Here is a 19,276-nt window from a genome sequence, read left to right on the forward strand (position 1 = left end):
GTTCTCAGTTTAAAGCTCAGTTAGCAGTGGGAATCACACAATATGCATTCTGCCTGATATCGTAGGTACCTGCAAGTTTAGACCACTGTGACACTCAGCAGTGCTGTTACTGTACCACATGCTGTGTGGGCACAAGCATTTGTATAGTCACACAATGAGTCTGATCTGGACAATGATCCTGCAAATAAGTTGTTTTCTGTTGGAACAATTCCCCGTACAGGTTTGCCTTGAGATTGCACAACGAAACAGGTGGGAGCAAGCACGTGTGTTTAAGTGTATGTGCACTGGAGAACAGCAAATGCTTAAGTTGGCACTACTGCCAGAAAATTGCTCATCAAGCCACACCCTTAGTTATTGTATCATCTATCATTAAAGAGTTCCAGGTTCATGAATTGACTCACTTAGAGAGAAGAGGTTATCATACTTTCTCTTTAGATCAACAAGGCTGTTCAGAGTAACACATGAGCTAGTTAATGCTTTAAAATCCCAACCTGATGCTCTACTAGAGGAATGAGAGGGGGAGCATCTGATAAAAGTCGGTACAAATACAATCACTAGATCACAGGTATAAGAGAGAGAGCTCACTGCACATTGCTGAATCAAGATCAGATACCCCAAGAAAGTTAATGGTGCCTGTGCAGTTCGTAATGGAGTTTATGACCTCAAATTCCCTTTCCTGCAGTGCTTCTTTAGACATATCAGCCTAATATTTTCCCTTTCTCCTTTCGCAAGTAAAATGTAGTCCACAAAAGTTATTCAAGTCTCTTGGAAATAAATATCATGGTTCCTAGACTGAAGGATCCCATGGGAGAAAAGGTCTGTTCTGTTGTGCTGTGAGCAGTTTGCTTGAGCTCTATGATCTGGGAAACTAAGCTTCAGCAGATTGGGTAGCTTACAGACCAAGTGGATTATCAAAGCTATAGAGCAATTTCCAAGTAAAACAATTTCCCATCTGTAAAGTATGCAACTCTTTTTCTAGTCCCCTGCTCAGTTCTACTGGTATCAGTCTTGCCATCCTGAGCGGTTTCATGTCCTCAAATTTTCCACCTTTATCAGGGTAGTCTCTCATATGCCAAAAATGTTGATTCGAGTCAGTCAAAATATTTTGTTTAAACTGTTTTACAGCTTCATTACTGCAAATTACCAGTGATCAAAAATACAGAATTGTGCCAAAAGTTTAGAACCAGATGTCCTAACAATTTTGAGTCTTTAACTTGGCCTCCTGCTTCCCCTGCTGTTTCCTCTTCCCTCCCCCCCCCCCCACCCTTTTAAACCTTCAGGTTGAGCAAGTGTGCATCTCTTATTAAAACTTTATCAGGATTCCAAACTTACTTTTATGATTAAGCCTTTCTATATTCACTTGATCACTAGATGATTTTCACTACTACTTAAAAATTGAGCCTTTTATAATCAAGAAATAGAAGATGCAATTTCATAAGTTCAGCTTTTCCTGGAAAAACAGTTGTTCCCTAAACTGAACATCCTAGTAGTCTCAAGGCTGCAATTCCCAGTACTATGAGTCAAGACCTATAGTTTCAGTGTTGCTTATAATTGTGATATGGGATACACATGGATTCGTCTTTCTGTTCTGTGTCTTGGTTGTTCTTGACAAAACAACAGTTTAACCTCAGATGCTTAGGTTGACAGTTCATTAGAGCACATCTGTAATCTTAAAAAAAAAATTGTTCAAAGGCAGAAGTAGAAAGCATAGTGCAACCAATTCAGCCCATCACAGCCAAAGATTTTGACAGATCTCATTGGACATTTACACAGCAGCTATGAACTCAGAGGAAGAGTTGGCCTGAATGTCCCTTACCTTACAAGCTTATGTATCTTCAGCTTTACATACCTTACGAGCTATAGGCAAATATCCAGACACTGATAGACTGGCATTAACTATTGCATCTTCTGGGAAATGTGGTAGATATAATTGATTATTCTTTAAAATAGCAGGCACAACAAAATTGTGTGTGTTTTCAGCCTCTCTGAAATCAGAAGTGCTGGAAATTCACAGCACTCTAGATACTCAAGCACCTCTTGCGGATCCTTCCTTAAACAAAGATGATGCAAATCAAAGGCTGGTCCATCAGCAGTGACTAATAAGAGCAGCTTCACTAAGTGGCAGTATTACTGGAATAGTGACTTTGCACAATTGTGCTGCATTTGCCAGTTGAAATCATCAGCACTTGCACTTGGCTCCTGCTGCTGGCTGGCTGATCAGACAGAGCAGCTCAGTATCCAGAAATTTTAGAGGTTTTCTATCAATTGCCAACAACTCTCTTGGCTTATATAGCAAGACCGTTTTGGTCTCCTCTTTCATCCCAGGATATTTCTTTCATTAAACTAAAAGTAACATTTCCAGGGAATGTGGTGTCCTGTGATGCCAAAGCCAGCTGGCGGCTTTGACAGCTCTAATGTCTACATGGGTTCTATTTAGGTAGATATTACAATAACTTGTACAAATCATGAAAACAGTTATAAAACACTAAGTTTCTGTGGCATCTATGTGTTAAGGTGGTATAAATGTTTGGCATTTCTGAAGGCTGTTTCTTTAGAACCTCTGCAGTTGTTTAAAAAGAAATTTATTCACTGATAGGTGCTTACACAACTCTGCTAGCAAAGGCACTTGGAAAGACAGCTCCAAAACTACCAACATACCTCAAGCTATTACGTTTCTAAAATACAGTAACAAAACAAACTTGACATGAAGGGTATGCAGAGTCAGTTCCTTAGCTATATTTAAGCTCAAAAGAATATTTCATTTTACATATAAAATGAAAATCTAAGATTGGAAAATGCTTAAAAAAAATCCAGGCCAAAGACTTCCAGGAAACCTCGTGGAACACCTTAAAACTCTGAGAGCAAGACCTTGGTCCCTTTACTGCGGTATTAAAACTCTGAGAGCAAGACCTTGGTCCCTTTACTGCGGTAGATCTCAACCAACATAACCAACACTTAACAGTTCATCAGCTCTTCATGCCTTGCAACATACAGCTGGGGTAAGGCCTAGTATGAATTTCCAGGTGCTTTGCTATATCCCCTTAGGGCAGCATCAGATGCGCTGCTCTGGCGACAGCTGAGCTTCAGGTTAACGCGTCCTTGCCTCTGCTAGCACAATTGAGCAGGTATCTACTCCCTATCCTGGGCCTTTGAAAATTATCTGGTTAAAAAAAGTTCTAAAATACTTTAGAACTCAGCCAGGCTTCCTTTAACACTTTTAATCACTATCTTCTCCTGAAAAGAGTCTGAATTCAAGTGTTCTGTGCCTCAGAGATGGACTCATTCTACACCTTGGCATGCTGTGACTGTCTGTATTGGTGGCAGAACTGGCTAGGCAACAACTGTACCAACAAACACCTGGATTTTCCAACCAAAAAAGGTGCCAAAGGTTTCAACATCACTCCAAATGTTAGTTTTACAAACTGAAAGAAAAATAAGATTTGCCAAGTTATTGTGTGCAAGCAAGTGGCAGGTTTAACTTCTGATTGTGCGTTGATACCGGCTTTTGTGGATCTTAACTGCAGTAATCGGTTTACAAAGAGCTCTTGGTTACTAATTACCATGCTATAGTTTTATTCGGTGCAAGAGATCTGCATTAGCAGAGTTCAATTAGAGGTAACACTGAAAGCTAATCAACTGAGCACACCATAGCAACCTCAGGGCATAACCCATCAAGGTAACAGTTGTGATTAAAAAGGGTGAAAAGACTGTGTTTTGACTAATCACACCTGCTTCACAGTAACTAAGCAACAATACATCTTTCAGTGAGGACTGAGGGGTAAAGTAAAACTCCCCTAGGTCAGGCAATGATTCAGGGTCGGTGACCACATGAGAAAACCAAAAGATTCTCGTTGTGCTTAGTGTCTGGCAATTCAATAGCTAGCTCACGTGATCTTAGCCTCTGCATTAACACATAAAACTGACCACAGATTTCTTGTGGGAACAGTCAAAGTTTTCCAGTGAAAGCATATGCTTGGAAAGCTCAGAAAAGACAATGAATTTGCCCAGATTCATTGAGCAAGAGTTTGCAATTTACCCAACTTGAAAGAACCTGTCCTAAACAAATATGTGGTGGCTTTACTGGGTCATCACAGGGACAGCTCTGGGCAAGGATTCATGTCTTACCTTTATATCTTCCTCTGGAGGAAGAGAGGATAAGACCCCCTCACCTTTGTGTTGATGTGGACCACAACAGCTTTACATCATGCGCAATGTGCTCTGTTAGAAGGACAGGAGCATGGTGGGAGAAACAGCTGGAGGATCCTCGCCATACCTCCTGGCAACCGAAAAATGACTCTGTACTTGCTTCCCTCAGCTGTGGAGTACCTGCCACCCCCCAGAGCTGGTGCGCCTGACACTGGAGAAAACACTGAAGATCCTTCAGCTGGACTACGTTGATCTCTACATCATTGAGCTGCCCATGGCTTTCAAGGTGAAAAGAAAAATTGCCCTAAAAATTGCAGTTTGCTTGAACGAGAGTCTTTGTCCAGCATCCTCCATCCAGCTTCCAAACCATGCTGAAAATAGCACTTTGGCCAAATCATACTCTGCAATATGCACTGCCTGCATACATTTCTGTGTGGAGGGGCTTATAGCCCATGTGAGAGTAGTTACTGACAGCTGTAGGATAGGATCTCTCCACAGGAAGGACAGGGCTCTTAACTGGGATTGAAAACGCACTTTCTACACTGAAGAATTATTGTAGCTGAAGCAGTGCATGTGTCTAAATCCTCTCTGAGCTATGAGGAGAGAGTCACTAGAGGAAAAAGGGGCTAGCAGCAAAGTTTGTGGTGGGGGTATCAGAGGGGAAGAACCACCAAGCGGATTTGCTTGCTCTGCCCCAGAAACCAAACAGTCTCAATAGTACTAAAAATACTGGGCAAATCATGGTTACAATCTTAATCTCCTTAACTCTAGAGTGCTTCTCTCAGACAGCTTTCGTAGATCACAGTTGGCCCCAAACACAGGGTGTCCATCTCTTGCTCTCAAGTGACTGAAAAGCTAAAGTCTCGTGTTCCTTCATTCTACTGGCTCTGGAGAACTTAACCCTGTTCTCACAAACCCTTCCAAATGCATGTGATTGCACGCCTCCCCTGCAGCCAGCTCTCGTGGATCCTGAACTTTCCAGTTCCACCGCCAAGCTGGACCTTGCTTTAGAGTTTTTCCTCTTCAAGTACATGATATAATAGCACTAAAATTTGAAGACAGAGTCTTAAAACACATTTAAGTGGTTTTGAACCAATAAAATCCTTTTTCTTGGAGAGAATAGGACCAGGAAATTAGTTGGCTAATTGTTGGGGGCGGAGGGGGGAAGCTCTAAGCTGGCTGTATCCCTTTTTCCAAGGAAGGCAGTTCTACAGTTATTAAAATTATACTCTATCACGGATTCTAAACTGCCAGAACCACTAGATAAAAGAGGATTTACCGATGTAGCAATCACCTTAGACCTGCAGTTCCTTTTTTCCTAAGGAAGCATTAAGGCATGTATAAGAGTAATTGGACTCATATTAAAATTTTATTTATATGGTCCCATGTATGGAATCCTTTTGGGTACATTTTTGAAAAATTCCCACCGCTTGCAATTTCCTGTTTCCCCTTACTTCTGTTTGTGTTCTCTAGTAGTTCATTCTCCTACATAGTGAAGGTCATTATCTCACAATATAAAGATATAGACAGCTGGCTTTAAAGTAATGTACATCTGACTCCTTGAGGCCCGTATCAACAAGCTGAGATGCTAAGAGTAGCAGTCCTGGAACTTCATTCACATCCCTCTGGAGAGAACAAAAGGCAAAGTCACTTTCTGCCAAAAAAAAATATACATTTTTGGGTGCCAAAAACAAAAAAAACCCACTTTTGTAATGGTGACAGGTTTCCTGGTTTTGCTCCCTTTCTCTCACACACTTCCCACATGTGGTGCTTGTCTTTGGTGAGGAGTGTGCAGGTGTAATACTAACATATTCCTACTCTGCCCTGCTTTGTAAAAGCTGAACACTTGAAAGAATTTTCCCGTCTCCCCAAAAACCTTCTAACAAAACTGGCCTCTGCATGAAATGAGTGAAGAGCATGAGACAAAGGTCACAGTCCCATTCCAATAAGCTGGTAAGAAACTTGTCTCTGCAGGTCCCAACAATGCAAGCTCTCACAGGAGCTTTCAGGTAGAGTAGGAGGAATCTGAGAGCACCACTCAAAGGAGGAAAAAGCCACCACCCCAGCACTTCTGCATGCATCAAGAATGGCTGATATCCCGGGTCACTTTAAACAATGACTTACTAACACTGACCAGCACCTCCCTCTTCTTTCTCTTATGCAAATTCCCCATTCAAGACCACCATCCTTCCCACCTTTCCAGCTCCCCGCCCCCGCTCCCCTTCCTAACTTTACCCAGAGGTGGCACACAGCTCATCTGCCCTAGTGAGGCAGGCAGCCAGCTGCAACATGCCTTCTCCTGGCCACTGCTTACCTCTGCCCAGGGAGCTCCTATGTGCTGGCAGGTTTTCTAGGTGGCTCCCTGCTCAGATGACCGATCGATGAATGGGTAGGTACCTGTGCACTAAATCACCTCTAGAAGTCCCTTCCAAACTAAATTATTCTATGATCTAGCAGGAGAGCAGGTGATCTTAGTCTTATATTGAACAAGCCTGTTCCGAGTATCTTCTTATCATTTTGAGAGAATAAATCAAAACAGACCAATGGTCTAACTATTTGACTTCCTATTGCCTTCTGTTTATGCAATAGGCATTCACGAGTTCTTAAACAGCTCTCTCGTGAAAAGCTCACTTATCAAAGAAAATGTTGTGAAAGCAACAGGATGTGCGGGCCTGTCTTCTTGCATTTGTGTTGCTGATGAAATTGTTATCGTGGGAGCAGGGCTTTTCCTCTGCGGACACGGAAGTTACCAGCTTCTGCATTTTCAATATGCAAGTCAGTTGTCTACTAGCTTTAGGGTTGCCTGAAGACTTTGACCATGACCTGATACTATCAGAACACTGCATGCTGGCAGTGACTGTCACAGCGTTCATGTAGCAGCACCACAGGAAGCCATCTTATGTTCAGTCTAAGATCTGTGGCTTTCTGCAGGGCAACTGCAAGAGATGAAGAGCGCATTTGTGGAAATGACCGGCATTTTGTAGCCCATACAATCTCAAGCTAAGAAGTGTGAGAAACTTCTAAAAGACTTTTGAAAAAGCCCTAGTAACCATGATGCTGTCACCATCAAAACACTGACATTCTGTCAGGCCTTTCTCCTGCTTTCTCCATCTTCAGCCAGCTCTTACATTCAGGAAATTCCTTACATAAAAAAAAGAATAGCTTGGCAGACATAAGTACTCCCTGGAGACTACTGCGACAGAGACGACCTTACTCCAACCACCCATGCAACTCCCTGTAGGTAGAAAGAAGGACCAATCCTTGTGGAAACATAATAGCTGGTACCTCCAGACTCAGTCAAGATAAGTTCATATTCAAGCCACTTTTCATCCGAACTTTGCTGGCTTTTCAGAACATTAGTAGAAATAGAGAAAAATGGAGGGGCTGATGAAATAGCTAATGTAATTGCTGAACATTGACTAATATAAAAAAGTAGTGTTGAACAAAAGTTAATGAATTAGAAATGGAACAGAGTAAATAGCCTTGAATTCAGAGCCTCCCATAAACTCAAGGATGTCCACCTGCTGCGCCTGCATGCAATGAGCCTGTAGTCTGTGGATAGTCTGTTGGGATACCATGGGGTGGAATGGGGTTTTCCAAAATAGTAGGGGTGGTTTTGTAAATAATGCTTCTCCACCTAAGTTATGATGGAAAACAGTCTGCCTTCTAATAGTAAAAGTGTATCCAACAGTCACCTACCTCCTTCTAAGTCAAGTTTTTTCCAACAAGACATAGCAACAAAGGCAGCAGGTCTTTATGGAATTCATTGAGAAAAGCCAGCACATTTGGAGGAGACAGTCTTATAGTTGTAACAGATCTTGGTCTCTGAAATCTGAAGCCATGTTTTCCATAGGCTCACTTTTCCCATGGAATGCCTTGAATTTGAACTTCTTGACTGAACTGGGTGGCACCAGTCACTGATCATAGTCACAGATGCATGTTCCCAAGGAATTACTATGTCAACATCTTATATACAGTCCTTTGAAATGTATCTGTCTGAAGTCAGGTCAAGTATCAACCATCACAGAAGATTTTTCTTTGAAAAAAAAGTGAAATTAGGATCAGACAGACAAAAGAGGAGGGCACTAAAGCATCACCTGCAATAGCAGTGAAATGCCCAGCAAACAAAAGAAAGCAATGTCCTTAAGCACCAGATATCAGCTCATAAGTCATCCCTGAAGTCCTGTTTATGCAGGACAGAGCTAGGAAGAAGGAGCTGCTAGTGTCCAAAGAAAGATGGATAATGCACTTTAGAGGTTCATAGCACATCCTATAGCTGTGCATTAAGCCTTTTACTAGTAGTAGCTCTAGCCTTTTACTAGTAGTAGCTCTTGGAAATGGTCCCTCCAACTGGAACGGAAGCTGAACTGGTACTCTTGCCAAGTATCTGTGACACAAGCATGATGGGGCAGAGGGCAGGGAATAAGGAAGGAGGGAAAGAAAAAGGAGGAAAAAAGAAATGTATATATGCATCAGTACTCTAACCCAGCCCTTTGGAAGAAAACTAGTCCTTTGGATGCCTTACCCTAAAGGTCAGAAGTTTATTGAAAAATAAGGCCATCCTGGAACTCCTGAGTATGCACTCATATGATAGTTCAGAAGTGCATCCAAGGACTTTATAGCAGTGGACGGTTACTGGAGGATGTGGTAAGACCAGCATGAGTGACCTATTGAACTTAGGGCGTTTCAGAAAGCCTTTGAAATTTTGTTTTGCTAGTAGAAGCAGAGATTGTGGAAAATCTTTGTTCTGAGTAAAAGCTTTTTTTTTTTTTTTTTTTTTTTTTTTTGTGGTTTTGCTTTTCAGCCTGGTGATGCGATCTACCCAAAAGATGAAAATGGAAAAATTATCTACCATGAGACAGACTTATGTGCCACTTGGGAGGTAAGCAATCATAACATTCATATATGCTTTAAAACCCCAAATCCTCATTCTCAGCTTTACTTGAGGCCTTCACAAACAGAGCTGAGGCATATTGACAGGGCAAATGGATCAAATTCTACTAGCTCCATGGATAAATTTGACTCCTGCCTACAGGGATGCTGCTTCTTGCCATCATTTAATTAATCTTAAAAACAAAACAAAATATTTGAGATATCTGACATCCACATTCCTTCTTTCAGAGAGTGCATTTGCTAGTTAAGATATCTGTAGCTTTATTCCAGGCTCTCCTATCAGATCTTTGCAGCAGGAGAAAGTTGGAGCCCTGAAGAAAGAAGTGATTGGATCCTTCTCAGAAAGGAAAGTTCTTCACCTTCAAGAGAATACAGAATTTGCCCTAAAGCTCACCATTTAAAAAAAAAAAAAAAAAAAAAAAAAGAGAGAGAGAGACATCAAAACAAGTTCACTCACTTCTGAATTTAGTTACCAAATGAGGTTGTAAAGCTTTTCTACTTACAAAACTTGGAGGGAAGTAACATTTCTGTGAAGGATTGCATCCTGAATTTGTTTGTGGTGTGCTCATGTCCTATTGACAGATGTCTCATTAAGCCTACAGCCAATTGGCCTTTGGATCTCAGGTGAAGCAGAAAGTGAGAGTAATGGTCTGCTCACACACCTGCCTTCTGAAGACCTAGACACTTTAAATCATGGCCAAAGCTGGTCATCCGTCCTCCTGCACCAGGTGTGCTGCAAAAGCATCACTAACTCAGTATGGTTCACACCAGGAGAGTTACCTCAAGGGCTACCATATGCTGTACTTCAGCTTGCACTGTCCGGAGTTGGATAGTCATGTCCTGATTTAGCTCTACTTGAAATGCAGTGAATAAAAATGGAGATGCAGTAGGAAACTCCAAGTAAAAGTACAGGCTGCAATGGAGCCCTGGGGTGGGCTTTGGCTGGCTTTCTCCTGGCAGCTGAGCCACCAGACGGGATTTCAAGGCAGATAGGGACTTCCCTGTTAGCTGTTTATGTTACCCTTGTCTGGGGTTGATGCAGTTCATTCATCCAATTCACAAGCTAGTTGCTCAAATGTTAAAAGCAACAGCTGTCTGAACAGTACTATGTTTTCATCTTCAAACTTGTGCTTATGGTAAAGGATATATTGTAGTAGCAATTCTCTCTTCAGCTAATAAGCCAGAAGAAAAATAGCTGGTGATGACTGCCTGCAAATAATAGCTTCAGTCTAAATAAAACTGGCTAAACACAATCCAGATAATTTCACTGTTTTAATACAGTGTTAGCAAGCAAAAATGACTCCAGATGACTATATTTGCTGACTCGTCACTGAGTGATACAAAGCATATGAGGCCAACTAGAGGTCATCAAATATGTGGTGCCTCTTACCTCCCTGCTCTCAGTTCCTGTGAGATAGAAAGAAATAACAAAACTGTCAGAAGAGGCCTCCAGCTCTGATGGAGGGGACAGCAGCGGTGGGGTTTGCTCTGCCTCAAGCAGCCACTGAATCATTTGTGTGCAGAGTTTCTGGGCACAGAGGGGAAGTCTATAGGAAATTACCATCTCTCCTGTTAATGACTCAGAGGATGAAGCTGATCAAGAGGGCTGGGGCATGTATTTGTACCCAGTATTCATAAAGCTGTCTTAACTATGAGGACTTACTTGAAACGCAGAATATCTAGAATTCCTCTCTTCCACCTTTTTCTTCTACTTTGTATTGCACTGAATTTTTACATGCTGGTTTTGTGATGTACTCTGCCAGATATTTAGGTGATTTCACTAGGTAGAGACTTCATATAGAAAATTATCATGCAGTCAAAAGGAATAAACTGAGTGATAAGGAAAGGAATCCGTTTTGCTCACTCTCCCTTCTTCAGCTTTGAAGTAGTCCTAAAGCAGCACAAACTAAGCAAAACTCTTCAAAAGCAAATATCTGATGCCTAAGTATCCATATCTCAAATGTATCTTTCATCTTTCCAGACAAAATCTACCTTCCTGGGAGGTATAAAACATTAGGGTTTGGTCTGGAAAGTGGGTCAGTGGCTATCCTTGTACTGAGATTAAACTAGCAGGATGGCACGAGTCCTCATGGGGTAGGCTCTGCTACAGCAAGGGGTTTTCTGCAGTCTCAAGAACAGACTATGCTCCACCTATCTTTAAAACATATGCTGCAAAGAACCAAGCCAGTATTTGGGACTCCACCAGTCTCTGCTTTCTTTGCAGGCTATGGAAGCATGTAAAGATGCAGGCTTGGCAAAGTCCATTGGAGTATCTAATTTCAACCGCAGGCAGCTGGAGATGATCCTGAACAAGCCGGGACTTAAGCACAAACCCGTCAGCAACCAGGTATGACCACAAGCCAAGGTCAGTGGCTGCAATAGTGCCACTGCTGTGTAGAAAATGCAAAGGCAACACATGGCCTAAGCTGCCATGTGCAGAAGGGTGACGTATGCTTTGCCACAGCTGCTGCACTCCATACTGTCACATTTCCATTTCTAGCTTGAAAGTATTACTCATGCTATTTAGGCTAAAGATAATATTTGAAGGTGCTAGAACAATCTCTCTTCTCAGTTCCTGCTCCAGGACTATAAAACTTGTGCCTCTGTGCCAAGCTCCATAGCAAGCTTGGATGCTGAGTAAATGCAGATTTTAAATCTCTGCCATGTACCTTATTTCCAAGTCCAAAACGTTCCCAAGACAAACGATTCAGGGCTAACCAATCATCAGTGAAGCCATGTCTACCTCAGCTGACAACAAATGAAAACAACCCTAAATGTCAGGGCACCTGAGTCACTCTAGGTTTCCTGGGTTTAACATACACTAGAGATAACTCCTAAAATTCCTGGACTTGCTCTCCTCTGCCCTTCCCATAAAAAGTTCAGTAAGAATTGGAGAAACGCCTATTAACGAGGAGACCACATTAAGCAACTGACTTAGGCTGAAGCTGTGAAAAGGATAGGCATGTCTAAGTTTTATGACAGCAGGGCTCAAAGACAGAGATATGTGGCAGTGACCCATCTGAACACCTGATACCTTTGACTCTAGCATTTGGTAGTTCACTCCACTTCCTAGAAGTTGCTGGGAAACTTTTCTGACTCCTCTGGCACAAATGGATATCCACATTAGCAATAGCAGAGGGGACACCAAAGACCACCTAACAAAAGGAGTGTCTTCCCACCCACAGCACATGGCCTGGAGGACTGGGACCTGTACCAGGCAGCACAGGAGGCTGACCATAGACTTCATTGCTGTCTTTTGCCTACATAGAAGTGACAGCCTGAGAGAGGAGGAAATTCCAACACTGCTCACTAGTGTTAACATACTCAGTGGGTACTAAATGCAATTGCTCTTTCTGGAGTGCCTATAAGACTGTACCAAGCACTGCTGCAGCTTCCTGGGATCAAGAGAAGCTGGGGAAAAGATGAAACCTAGCTTAGGACATTGTGCCAAGTAGCCGAAAACAGTGCTTGCCCTGTCACCTTGTAGATATCCCTCTCCCAGAAGTTGAGAACGCAACCAGAAAATCCCTGCCTTAAGGAAGGATGCACAGTATTGGCAATGTGGGAGGGTAAGGCTCATAAGAAGTTCATAACTGTTACGGAGATGTCTCACATTTCACATACTCCCCCTCAACTTTCTGTCTGGGTCAGCTCATGACAGTATTTCCCCTAAAAACAATGTTAGATTAGCCATCTTGAATGCAAGCAGCAGAGAAAGACCCACATGAGATGGGGAGGCTTCTCAGTCTCCCTCTCCAGTTAGCTTCCCCCACCTCAATCCTTCCTCTTATTGGCCCCTAGTGGAAACGTGGCAATAAAAACTTCCTGCAACCAAATTATAACCATAGATGTTGAACTGCTGTCCACCAAAATAAAAAAAAAATTAAAATCGGTCATCATCACCCAGTGGTGGACAATTAGAACAGTAATCATAGAATGAGTTTACCTATTCCTGAATTTACTGGTATCCTTTTGTGCAACGGAAAAGTCATCTCTGGTCTGTAACCTTCATGCATTGGGACATCACCTGTTTCTGTATCTAGTCCTATCAATTAATTGTTCTTTCTGCATTCTCTTGCAGGTTGAATGCCATCCCTATTTCACCCAACCCAAACTCTTAGAATTTTGCAGGCAACACAACATTGTTATTGTTGGGTACAGTCCACTGGGAACCTCAAGGGATGAAACATGGTAAGTCTGCATGTTTCTTTCTAATAGTAGGGCCTGTTTACATGTGAAGAATAATAGATCTGCACTGCTGGATCTCTGCAGCATCTCAACTTTATTTTGGGGAATGTAGACTTGCAACACTGCTGCTGCATTCTGTTGTCAAAGAGTGCCAGGTGACTGTAAGATCTCCACTACCAAAAAGCAAGTGGCTGTAACTGAGAATGCTGAGGTTTGGATGAGGAGGTGCAATCTAAGTCAACATTAGGCCATCAGATAGGCTGGAGGTCTCTCAAAGTTAGCCTCTTAAATGTCCCAGAGCTTCTCTCTCATCCTTCACACTACTTATCAAAAAGGTGCAGCACTACATCCATGATGAGTAGATGACTATGTCTTTTAGCATAAAATGGCAATATAATTTCTTTTTTTGTTCTGTTCCAGGGTAAATGTGTCCTCCCCTCCCTTAATGAAGGATCCTGTGCTGAATGCCATTGGTAAAAAATACAACAAGACAGCTGCACAAGTTGCTTTGCGTTTCAACATCCAGCGAGGGGTGGTGGTCATTCCAAAAAGCTTCAATCCACAACACATCAGAGAGAATTTCCAGGTAAAGCCTTACTCTGCTGGTACATGGATGCTGACATTGGCTTGGCCCTTGTGGAAGGTCACTTCCCAATTTCTTTCTGTAGACAAAAGGCTTTACCACTGTCATTTTGTCAAATTTGATCCTTTTTGCCCCCATTACCTAATCCTACTATGATGCAACAATGGTAGTGCAAAGTAGAGAAGAAATTCTGATGTCTCCAAAACCCCGTAAGTGGCTAAAATTCCATCTGATAGTGTATATTGGAGCACCAGTTGCTCCACTGAGCAACACAAGCAAGATGAAGTAATTTGATAGGTCCACAGTCTAAGATTGCTGGCTGTAGGTGTTCAGGAATGACAGACTTGTTCTGCCCCATGTTCAGGCATGGTTCAGCTTTGTTGCTGAAGGGAAGATGGTGCACACTGGTGTGCCAGGAAGGTTCATAACCCCGCCGTCAGAAAACATTTAGCTTGATGCCACCCCCCAATACATGGGCTTCTGTGTCTCTTGCAGCACTCTGTACCATATTGCTCCCCACTTCGCCTACCAACTTATTGGTTTTGAAGCCAGCAATCAAGTAGTTACCAGACTGCCTTTCTCTTCTTGGAAGAGAGCATAGCCAATGTGACTGGACTTACTCATGTCCTCAAGACTTGTGTATAAATGAAAGCAAACTTTTTTTTTCTTTTTTAGCATTTTTTCTGGACTTCTGAAATCTGGAACACATTAATATTCATGTTTGTGGTGACAAGAAATGCTAACTTATTCCTAACATCTCCTTCCATTAGATCTTTGACTTCTCCCTCACTGAGAAAGAGATGAAAGAAATTGAAGCCCTGAACAAAAATGTCCGTTACGTGGAACTGTTGATGTAAGTCCAGGAGGAATCCTATGTACTCACTGAACACTCCTATTTTCTCAGAGGATCTCAAAAATCACTTGCCTTTAATATAATTTTTGTATAAACAACCTTATTTTAAGATCTTGAACATCAAAGACAATGTGAGAGCTCTTTAACACAGCCTTCAATATGTACATGGACCACTTGCAAAACCAAATGCGCAGTACTTTCTTACAGCTCAGACTTCAAAAGCCCATCTAGGTGTCTCATCTTTGCTCCATCTTTCTGTTTTATGTTGTAATGAGCATCCACCTAGGTGGCCCTGTCTAGCCACTAGTACGGCTATCAGAGCTGAACTTCAGGTAGACGTTCTTTTTCGTCCCCCTCCTGGTGCTCAGCAAGCCACATTGCTGCACAAGTGCTGTTGCTTATGGACTGTAACCCTAGTGTTTCCATAGGCAACTTGTCCTAAATTTCCAGGTGGAAGGCTAAGAACTAAATAATGTGATCTGAACCCAGAACAGTATCTGAAACCACAGGCCTAGCTTAGGGAGAGCTCTACTCCTTCTCACTTACTAGGGTTTGGTCAAGACAACAAAATTTGCCTACCCTACTTCCTTGTAAAACATGATACATCTTACTGACCACAAGAGGTCAGAAACATAGTTTCTGCCTTTCATCTGAAGTTGACTTCTTTGGCAATCTGCCTCTCCTGCTGTCATGTTGAATTGTACCTTCCTACGTGGAAAGCAGAAAAACATGCAGCTTGTTCAACTACTAAATCATTTCCTAATTATCTCTGAGAACTGACAAGGCTTGATCTCTTCCTGCTTGTGATCTAAACCTTACCACCCAAAGTAGTTTTGCTTCACTTATAAGCTGCGCTTCCCCAGGAAGCTCAGATTGATTCAAGATCTCTGATTTTGGAAAACGAGGCCATTTGTTTTTCCTTCCACTCAAAAGCATCTACAGTTTATGGCCAAACTCTATGCTTTCCCTTTTTCAGGGCATCAGTGTGTAGCCAAATGCTAAAGGGATTCATTTCCATGCATTTATCTTGTAACCTTGGATTATCTGTGTCTTGCCAAACTCTAGTGTGCTCAAGCACCAATAATAGTAAAAAGTAGGACAGCAGCATCAATAGCACTCTAAAACATTGACTATTGCTCAAAGGATGGGCAGTAATGTTGCAAAGACACAAATAAACCACTTAGTGTATGGCATAAATATGACAGGAAATATGAACTAGGTTAAAGCATCATTATGCAGTTCATCTTTCACATTTAAGCTCAGCCATGTGCTCTGAAGCTTTAGTTTCTTAAAACTTAAAATAGCCTTCTATCAATTAGCAATACTTATTTCCAAAAGGCTTTTCACAAATTGCCTGGCAGATTCTAATGTGTATTTTGGTATTGGAAATTGTTTGGTTTTTCATTGCTAAGTTTTGAGCCATAACATCATTTTAACTTTGCTAGTGAGGATATACATGAAAAGCAACCTTGGCACAAATGCAAGAATCCTTTCCAGAAGCAAAGTTAAAGGATGGAAATGCCCACAGGAGGAGAACTTCCTAGGCCACTCATCCAAAACTAATAAAAGCAAATGCTTTGCTTTATTAGACCAAAATTCATGATGGAAACCAACTGAGAACAAGAAAAGCAGGATATAGAGACTGGATATTGATATGTGTATTTTTCACAGAAGTACCAGATTTGGGGAAAATAGTTAACTATAGTCTGGCCTCAGCTGTGAATAGTAACTTCTTGGAAAAGTGAAGCTGCCATGTAAGGAGTAGCTAAATCTGTATCTGCCAACCACTGTATTCTTACACTAAGTGTCTGGAATGGACACTGCAACAGATGATTTGCCAGCCTAGAGAGATTTCTTCTTTCATCCAGCAATATTTATCTGAAAAGGTCAAACCACCATACAGAAAAAATTCTGCTTAGTCAGCTTTGTTGAAAACCTTCCGTTGCTGTGATGCAATGCAGGTAGGAATGGAAAATCCAGCTTTTCTGTGGCTCTTCCAGCTATCAACTATTATGGATACTGTGTGGAAATCTCTTGTTCCAATAGTGTGAGTAATCCCATAGGATTACCAATAGTGTGACTGTATCCCATAGGATATTGCATTAACTGGAATGGGTTAGGAAGTTGAGCACCTAAGCAGAAAAATGGAGTTTTTGCAGAGAGATGAATACTCCAGGAGATCTCAGTCTGAAATGGTTTCTTCTCCCCTTGGGAAAACAGAAAAAGGTATTGTGCTGGGCGAGTTTTGCATTATTCTGTCTGCTTGATTTATCTTGTATTCTCCATCTCTGCTATGGATGATTCTTCCTGGCTTGGACCAGTTGTTCAAAGCCACATCATCTGCTTTGAGTGAATCATTTTGCTACATAAGAGGACCCAAGACCTGAGAACACTTAAGAGAGATCTGATTAGCAAGTTTTCTCTATAGATGGAAAACAGAGATTAGGACATTGGCAAATCATGGGGGGTTGGGTGGAGGAGAGGGGGAGAGCACCGAAGAGCTGTGGCTTGGTTTTTTGAAGCAAGTCAGTCTGTTAATGTGTAAACAGTTTAGCTTGGCTGAATATTGGAATGAAATGTTTTGACACAACCAGTTTAAAATGTTTGATGCCTTCCAGTCAGCTAACTTCAATATTGTGAAATGTATCCTTCCGAAATTGGAACAAGTCACAACTGGAACAAATGCCAGTATTTATTGTGCTTTGCTGTAAGGCAAGGCAGCCAGCTGCCATGGTGCACCTGAGAAGGTTCTTCAGAAGCTCTTGTTTTTTGCTAGTTGAAAATGTTTGTAGCATCATCTTCTCAAAAAACAACTCACTTTCTCCCCAGTCTGTTAAGTCACGGGCAAAGTCATTCTCATTTTCACCTGCAGTTGGCCCTGGGAATTTGCCTGTTATCTTTTATAATGTTCCTACGTAACGTGTCTTTCCTGAGCATGCATTTTCTATGGGGCCTGAAATGTCTCTACCTTTGGTAGTACGTAACCACAAATTTCCATCTCTCCCCTGAACTGGGTCACCTCAGAACTTCTTTGTAAGCACTCTGTCACCAGTGCTATTAACCAGGCAGAGGATCTGCACCTTGGTGAGCTGGTGGACTTTGATTAGCTGGGGCAGCCATGTCTAGCCTGGATATGGCAGCCACATGGAGAAATGACCATGCCAGACCGAGACCTGTTCATGCCAGTGCTAAGTGCATAAGCCAAAGTAGTACAAGATCTCTTGTCAGATCTGCTATCTCTGCCTCTCCTCCAAATAGAGCCCCTACTTAGACTCCAGCTGAGAGGGCTTTCTAGATATTTGAACAAAGAAGTCTTCCCTCTTCCACCACACATGCACATATATCAAAACCTTTCATCTTCCCTACAAAACTTCCACTAACATGGCTTAAGTCCACAAATACGGTGAGAATAACTGACCTCTAAAATCCTTTCCCACATCTGCCTTTAAGGAATGACATCTGTAGACCTGGGGGGGGGGAGGGAAGGTCCTTCACTGTCCTCTCCTTAAAGTCTTCCAGGAACACTGCCTATGTATTGCAGGAAAGAAGAAGTCTGCTAGGCAGAGGACAATTGCATCAGTGACACAACATCTTGCTTCACTCGAAAAGCTCAATTGTTCAATCTGACCTCTCCACAGGTGGCGTGACCATCCAGAGTATCCCTTCAGCGATGAATACTGAAAACAAAGTGCATCCAGGCAGGTTCCTAACTCAGTGTCATTAGGCTTCGTTGGAACATATCCAGTGTTTGGTGCTTCAACTTTATGGGAGACTGTAAAAATCAGCATTAAAAACATGAAATTTATCTCCTGTTGTCTTGTCAGTCTGTTATTGCTACTGAAGAGTAGCTCCATTTAAGCTACTGAGTGTAGGCTTTTGACTTAGAAGGCTTCAATTCTCCCATGGGCATTGAATGTTCAAAACTGACATTTGATAAAACTGAAGATCTCTCTTGAAAATAGATTCACTAGTTCAGGCCAAATCATCATCATTCTATGAAGACAATTCTATGCAAGATAGTCACTGAATTTGAAATAAGAATTTATGCTTCAGTAGATGTGACAGTAACACTTTGCTTGACAAGCTCAAGTGAGAGAAAGTTAGGAGTAGGGAACTGACTGGATTAAAAATAAATAAATAAAAGTCATTACTTCAAGCAGTGAAGCCTGTTTCACTCTAACTGCAGGGTTTTCCATCTCTCTACACCAGCTGTATTCCTTAGATACATTCAGTGTAGTTTCACATGCAACTAGGTCAGACCCTAAAGCATTGTAACCATGCTCATATCCCCTGTCGCTCAGCAGAGGAACCTCAGCAAAACACAGGCTGGTCTGCAGCTCTGTTGCATCTGTGCTCAAGTGTATACAAGGATGGTATTGCATAGTGTTGACTTACCACACTTTATACAATTCAGTATAGTTATCCTGGAGCTAGCACTAGTTTAGATACTTTGTGAGGGTCTCATTTCATGAAGATAAAAGCCACTTAACCTTCTTTCTTATTCCACAAGTGATGAGTCACTCAACAAAAAGTCTGTTCACTTCTCAGTTCTGTATAAATTCCTGACCAAGACATCACTGAATTAGGAAACTGATTTTTACAGAAGGAGAAAG

At 41.9% G+C, this 19,276-nt stretch overlaps 1 protein-coding gene across 3 annotated transcripts in view; it reads left to right on the plus strand.

Moving 5' to 3' along the window:
• The window catches only part of AKR1D1 (aldo-keto reductase family 1 member D1), a 35,883-nt gene extending 17,415 nt beyond the window's left edge, over positions 1-18,468 (plus strand). For all 3 annotated transcript variants that reach the window (XM_064514069.1, XM_064514065.1, XM_026119748.2), the window contains 7 exons: positions 4,316-4,432; positions 8,951-9,028; positions 11,264-11,386; positions 13,121-13,230; positions 13,648-13,813; positions 14,581-14,663; positions 18,302-18,468. In XM_064514069.1, the coding sequence (XP_064370139.1) occupies positions 4,316-4,432; positions 8,951-9,028; positions 11,264-11,386; positions 13,121-13,230; positions 13,648-13,813; positions 14,581-14,663; positions 18,302-18,344 (720 nt within the window). In that variant the 3' untranslated portion in view covers positions 18,345-18,468. The remainder of the gene's footprint in view (positions 1-4,315; positions 4,433-8,950; positions 9,029-11,263; positions 11,387-13,120; positions 13,231-13,647; positions 13,814-14,580; positions 14,664-18,301) is intronic.
• The last annotated feature ends 808 nt before the right edge of the window (positions 18,469-19,276 follow it).

This window comes from Dromaius novaehollandiae, chromosome 1 (genome assembly GCF_036370855.1).
Source record: "Dromaius novaehollandiae isolate bDroNov1 chromosome 1, bDroNov1.hap1, whole genome shotgun sequence".
NCBI classification, from domain to species: domain Eukaryota; kingdom Metazoa; phylum Chordata; class Aves; order Casuariiformes; family Dromaiidae; genus Dromaius; species Dromaius novaehollandiae.